The sequence below is a fragment of the Bos grunniens genome, chromosome 15 (assembly GCF_055505025.1).
Source record: "Bos grunniens cultivar Pamir isolate PY7600 chromosome 15, Bosgru_T2T1.0, whole genome shotgun sequence".
NCBI classification, from domain to species: Eukaryota; Metazoa; Chordata; class Mammalia; order Artiodactyla; family Bovidae; genus Bos; species Bos grunniens.
The window spans coordinates 46,325,227-46,330,928 of NC_141179.1; the positions used below are offsets into that span (position 1 = coordinate 46,325,227).

The 5,702-nt window shown below is 37.3% G+C and overlaps 1 protein-coding gene across 1 annotated transcript; it reads right to left on the reverse strand.

Annotated features, from left to right (window-relative positions):
- Nucleotides 1-2,060: 2,060 nt before the first annotated feature.
- On the reverse strand, nt 2,061-5,321 carry OR2D3 (olfactory receptor family 2 subfamily D member 3). Its single transcript, XM_086340351.1, has one exon. The coding sequence runs from the start codon at nt 4,672-4,674 to the stop codon at nt 3,730-3,732; it is 945 nt and encodes a 314-aa protein (XP_086196477.1). The 5' UTR covers nt 4,675-5,321; the 3' UTR covers nt 2,061-3,729.
- Nucleotides 5,322-5,702: the final 381 nt, after the last annotated feature.

Below are 5,702 nucleotides of genomic sequence, written 5' to 3' on the forward strand. Positions count from 1 at the left end.
TGATGTCTCTGCTTTTTTTATATGCTGTCTAGGTTTGCCATAGCTTTTCTTCCAAGGATCAAGAGTCTTTTAATTTCATGGCTTCAGTCACAATCCACAGTCCATTGTTATTATTTACATTATTATGGCACATCTACTACAATTAAGAATATAAGAATGATACCTTATTATTAACTAAACTTTACACTTTGCTTGGATTTCCTTAAGTTTTGTTTTTTATCCTTATTTTCTGATCCAGGATTCTACTCAGGATACCATATTACATTAAGTTGTCATGTCTCCTTGGGCTCCTCCTGGGTGTTACAGTTTCTTGGATTTGTTTTTGAGGGCCTTTAAAGTTTTGAAGAGTAAAGGTTATACATTTTACAGGAAGCCCATGTATGAGAATTTGATAATTTTCTCCTGATGAGACTGAGGTTATGGATTTGAAGAGCTTCCGATCATAAAGTGCTTTTTCCATCACATCATCTCAAGGGAACATACTGTTAACAGGATTTAACACTATTTATGTTAACCTGATCTGATGTTAACCTTGATCACTTGGTTGAGGTTGTGTCGTCAGCAATTTCTTTTTTTCTATCAGCGGTAGAGGAAGCTGCAATATTCCGATTTCCAGGTTCAGCGAATTGCTGCGCCAGCCTGAACTGTGTAAACTGCGCCACCTAGTGCTGAATGGCAGTAATGTCCTCAGCTGACCAGTGTGTGCATGCGTGCGTGCAGTTATCAGTCGTGTCTGACTTTCTGTGACCCTGTGGACTGTAGCCCACCAGGCTCCTCTGTGCATGGGATTCTGACCCATTCTGTGATAAATGAATTAGACCTGTGGTTCTGGCTGAAGATAGGAATTAATATTATTCAGTAATTTTTCATTTTAGCTTAACTCATACATAGTCAGTTTCTGTTACTTGCAACTAAAAACCCTGACTGATACATCATCTTTGTTATAATTCTTTGGAAGCTTCTTGGTCCTTTATCCCCATCTCCCTCCATAGCAGGAGAGGTAGTAGTTTTCATTGGTAATGTGAAAAAGCCCCGCAGACATCTATTTGAATGGGATGGAGCATGATTCTCTCGAGCTTTAGTTATCCATTGCTGCATAACAAGCCATCTCAAAACTTTGTGCCTTAAAGCAGCATTTTATTTGCTCAGGATTCTGCGGCTTCACAATTTGGAAAGTGGAGATGACAACTGTTGGCAACGACAATATTTAAGATATGACCACAGTTGAAATCATTGAAGGAATGAAGATCAAAGAATTATGAGAATGCAAAGTATCTGAATATTTAATTCTCTGTGAAAATTAAAGTAACCAAGAGCTTTTAAAAGCTATGGTACATATACACAATGGAGAATTACTCAGCCATTAAAAAGAATTCATTTGAATCAGTTCTAATGAGGTGGATGAAACTGGAGCCTATTATACAGAGTGAAGTAAGCCAGAAGGAAAAACACCAATACAGTATACTAACGCATATATATGGAATTTAGAAAGATGATAACAATAACCCTGTGTACGAGACAGCAAAAGAGACACTGATGTATGGAACAGTCTTATGGACTCTGTGGGAGAGGGAGAGGGTGGGAAGATTTGGGAGAATGGCATTGAAACATGTAAAATATCATGTATGAAACGAGATGCCAGTCCAGGTTCGATGCACGATACTGGATGCTTGGGGCTGGTGCACTGGGACGACCCAGAGGGATGGTATGGGGAGGGAGGAAGGAGGAGGGTTCAGGATGGGGAGCACATGTATACCTGTGATGGATTCATTTTGATATTTGGCAAAACTAATACAATTATGTAAAGTTTAAAAATAAAATAAAATTAAAAAAATAAAAAAAAAAATAAAAGAGCAGTGTGTTAGGGAAAGTGGCAGTGAGTAAGGGGTTAAAGTCTTTATTTATTTATTTATTTATTATTTAAAAAAATAAATAAAAGAAAAAAAAGGAAAATTAAAAGTCTACAATCCCACTTTCTCAGTCATATCTTATTTCTTCCTTCGCCTTCATGGCGAAACTTGTCCAAATTAGTGTCTGCATTTTCTGCGTACACTTTCTGTTTTTTTCTTTTTTCTCCAGTTACTGAATTAGATTTCATCTGGATCATCACAAAGCCAAGTCACAAACTTCAACTATTAATTTTTTGTCCTTTTCTGTATCACCTCAATTATCACAAGCTTGAATAGGGGTTTTCTCTGATCCTTATTCTCCAGTTAGAGTTTGTCTATTGTAGTGCAGTTCTAGTAATTTTAAAAGGATAGTGACAAATGCAAAAAATGTGTATGAAAACATATTACATGTCAGTCATTTCTTTGGGTGTATTGCATACACTCAGAGTTGGATAAGATAAAATGAACTAAGAGCTCAATAAATGGTTTTAAAATGATTGCATGGATACATGAATGAAAGAAATAAGAACTTTAGCTGCTAGATATCTCTTCACTGGGGAGATATTCTTCTGCAAAATCAATCTGAGGCATATTGTTCCTGACCCATGTTTATGGTAACTGTGGAATGGTTACCATGGAATCTCCTCTAAATGTGTAACTGATTAAAGTTTGGGTAAGAGAGCCAAGCAGTTGTCAGCCAGTTTATTTGGGTTAAGATTTCACGAGAACCTGAAGTGAACTCCAGAATTGACCATTCTAGAGAAGATGAGCCACGGTGAGATGTAGTTAGAGACAGCTAAGCTTATGGAGGTACCAACCTAGAGTTGGTAAACTCCAATTTCTAAAATTCTAATTCTATTTTACTTTCAGAAGAGATATTCATTGGGTAAATTGGGATCATTCAAAGGAAGATGATCCGAATGAATATAAGGTACCAAAGAATGTTAGATAAAGGAATTTTAAAAGAACAAGTGGGTGATCGGCTGTGAGAAATGAATTTGGGTAGATATAGAAATTGACTTCAGTGAGTTTTAGTATAGAAGGATAATGAAAAATTATTCTAGGAGTAAAACTAGTGAGAGTTGGTTGAAAACATAGGAAAACTGAAGGAAGATCTTTCTAATAGGAAAAAACTGTCTATATATGAAAGGGAATGATCCTAGAGCATAGGGAGCTAGCTGTATCATTCTTGTTTAGACAGATGATGGACAATTAATAGAAATATTATAGAGTAGTTTAAGCCTCAGACATATGTTTGGATTAGATGACTGAATTCCCTTTTTACTCTGATAATCTGTGCTAGATGCACTTTGGGGTAATGAAGTAAATTTTCTAGAGCTTTCAGAAAAGAACATCATGAGCTAGGAAGTAGTGTTGCCTCTGGAATGTTTTTGCAACTGGAATGCTCTGGGCCGTGAATGATCCCAGTATTAAAGACTCTTCCAAACACGTTGATTGTTTTGATCAGACTATTCGTAGGTTTGTATGACAGGGACATCCAAATTTGAAATGTCTTTGATGTTAAAATAATGTATTCAACTCATATTAGATATTATCTCAGGATAATCCAGTTTAAACCTTGTAGATTCAACAGTGACTATGCTTCGAACACATCCATGTTAACTGAATTAACCAAAAGCACCTTCAAAATAGCACTTAATCCTTTTCATAATCAAGAAGTAACCTAACTTTTCATCCTTCTATTTCTTCCCTTTGTTGATAGTCACAGTTTCTGAAATGTGTCCCTTAATTTTATCCTTCTTCCTGAAATTACCTAATTCATAACTATTGACTGTTCTTTTAAGGATGTTACTATGCCTCCAAAAGTCAAACCTAAAGGTCACCGTCTCTGAGAAAAGGACTTTCTTCCAGCCAGTTTCCTGAGAGCTCCTTTGACATCCTTGTTTCTCAGGCTATAAATTATGGGATTCAACATTGGAGTCACCACTGTATAGAACACAGATATCATTTTATCCCGCTCTTTTACGGTCTTGGAATTTGGCCGCATGTAGGTGAATATTCCTGATCCATAGAAGAGGACAACAACAATGAGGTGGGAGCCACAGGTAGAAAAAGCCTTGAGCCGCCCCTCCCCAGCCTGCATCTGGATCACAGTGGAGATGATATTCCAGTAGGAGGCCAGGATCAGGGAGACAGGAGCTAGGAGGATGACCACACCCATTGCAAAGATGGCCATTTCTGTCCTGTAAGTATCTGCTGAAGCCAGCTTCAGGAGGGCAGGGGGTTCACAAAAGTAGTGATTGATAATGTTTTGTCCTTGATAAGGAAGTTGAAAAGTAAAGGTGGTATCTACCAGAGACACTACTGCACCACTGGCCCAGGACCCTGTGGCCAACTGGAGACACACTTGTTGGGTCATGATGGTGGAGTAGTGCAGGGGTTTGCAGACCGCCACATACCGGTCATAGGACATCACTGCCAGAAGTGCACATTCTGTGCACCCAACCAGGAGGAAGACAATGACCTGTGTCATACACCCCATGAAAGAAATAGTTTTATTCTTCACCAGGAGGTGTACCAACACTTGAGGGACAATGCTAGTAGAGAAACAAAGATCTGCAAAAGAGAGGTTTCTAAGAAAAAAGTACATGGGGGTGTGAAGTCGAGAATCCATGAAGATGAGAATGATGATAAGCAGGTTTCCAAGCACAGTTAACAGATAAATGATGAGAAAAAGAACAAACAGCAGGATCTGGATCTGTGAGTCCTGTGAAAGGCCAAGGAAGATAAATTCTGCCACAGAAGTGTGGTTTTCTTCTCCCATTGAAGTTTATGTTTGTTTCCCTGTTTGGCACAAACAGAAATAATAAACTTTGGCTTTATGATATTAGGCTTCCTGGGTAGCTCAGTGGTAAAGAATCTGCCTGCCATGCAGGAGACACAGTTTCAATCCCTGAGTGGGGAAGATGCCCTGGAGAAGGAAATGGTAACCCACGCCAGTATCCTTGCCTGGGAAATCCCATGGACAGAAAGAGCCTGCCAGGCTATTATCCATGAGGTTGCAAAGAGGTGGACTCACTTAAAACAACAACCTGTAGAAAAGGCTCATTTAAAGCTCAGTTTAAAGACCTAATTGGATATTTCTAGCTTTCTGCTATCCAACTTGTTCTAATTGATACTAAGTAGAATATTTTATTCTTATTAGTTGGCTATGATTTAAATTCACTTTATTTTCCCCCAAATCTCCCTTCCCAGTACCACTTATTTACAGATAAAATATGATGTTGTTAAAACCTTCTTGGGTTTTGTATGTTCTGATATGAGGATATTAAAGTTCATATGAACTTTACTAAATGGCTATACACAGATTATTAGGAAATGACTGTGTGTACTCTTAGGATTATCACTGTGTGTAACAACTGTACCCTAACTGTTCAAAACACTATGTGTTAAATTATAACATATGCTTGAAAAGCATGAAACAGTTTCAGGCACCAAATTTAATTTGACCTCTTAAAAAACAGCAAACCTTTCTTGGGTTTAAAAATAAAGCCTTAGAATGTCAGCACTAAGGACAGTTCTGTTTGGATTAAAGAACAAAATAGTAAAAGTAAACAACACAAAAAAGGAAAAATAGGCTAAAGCTGTGAAATATGATTAGGATTAGACTTGAAAATCACAAAAGCCTTCTAAGAAACCTTGAAGGAAAAGTGTAGAATTTACAACATAAATTGAAAGACTTCAGTGAATAAAATCATGAATAAAATTAAACTACAAACTGAGAAAAATATTTGAGGGAGATATCAGAAAAAAACTTAAAATACTTTATTACATTATGATTCTATATAAAAC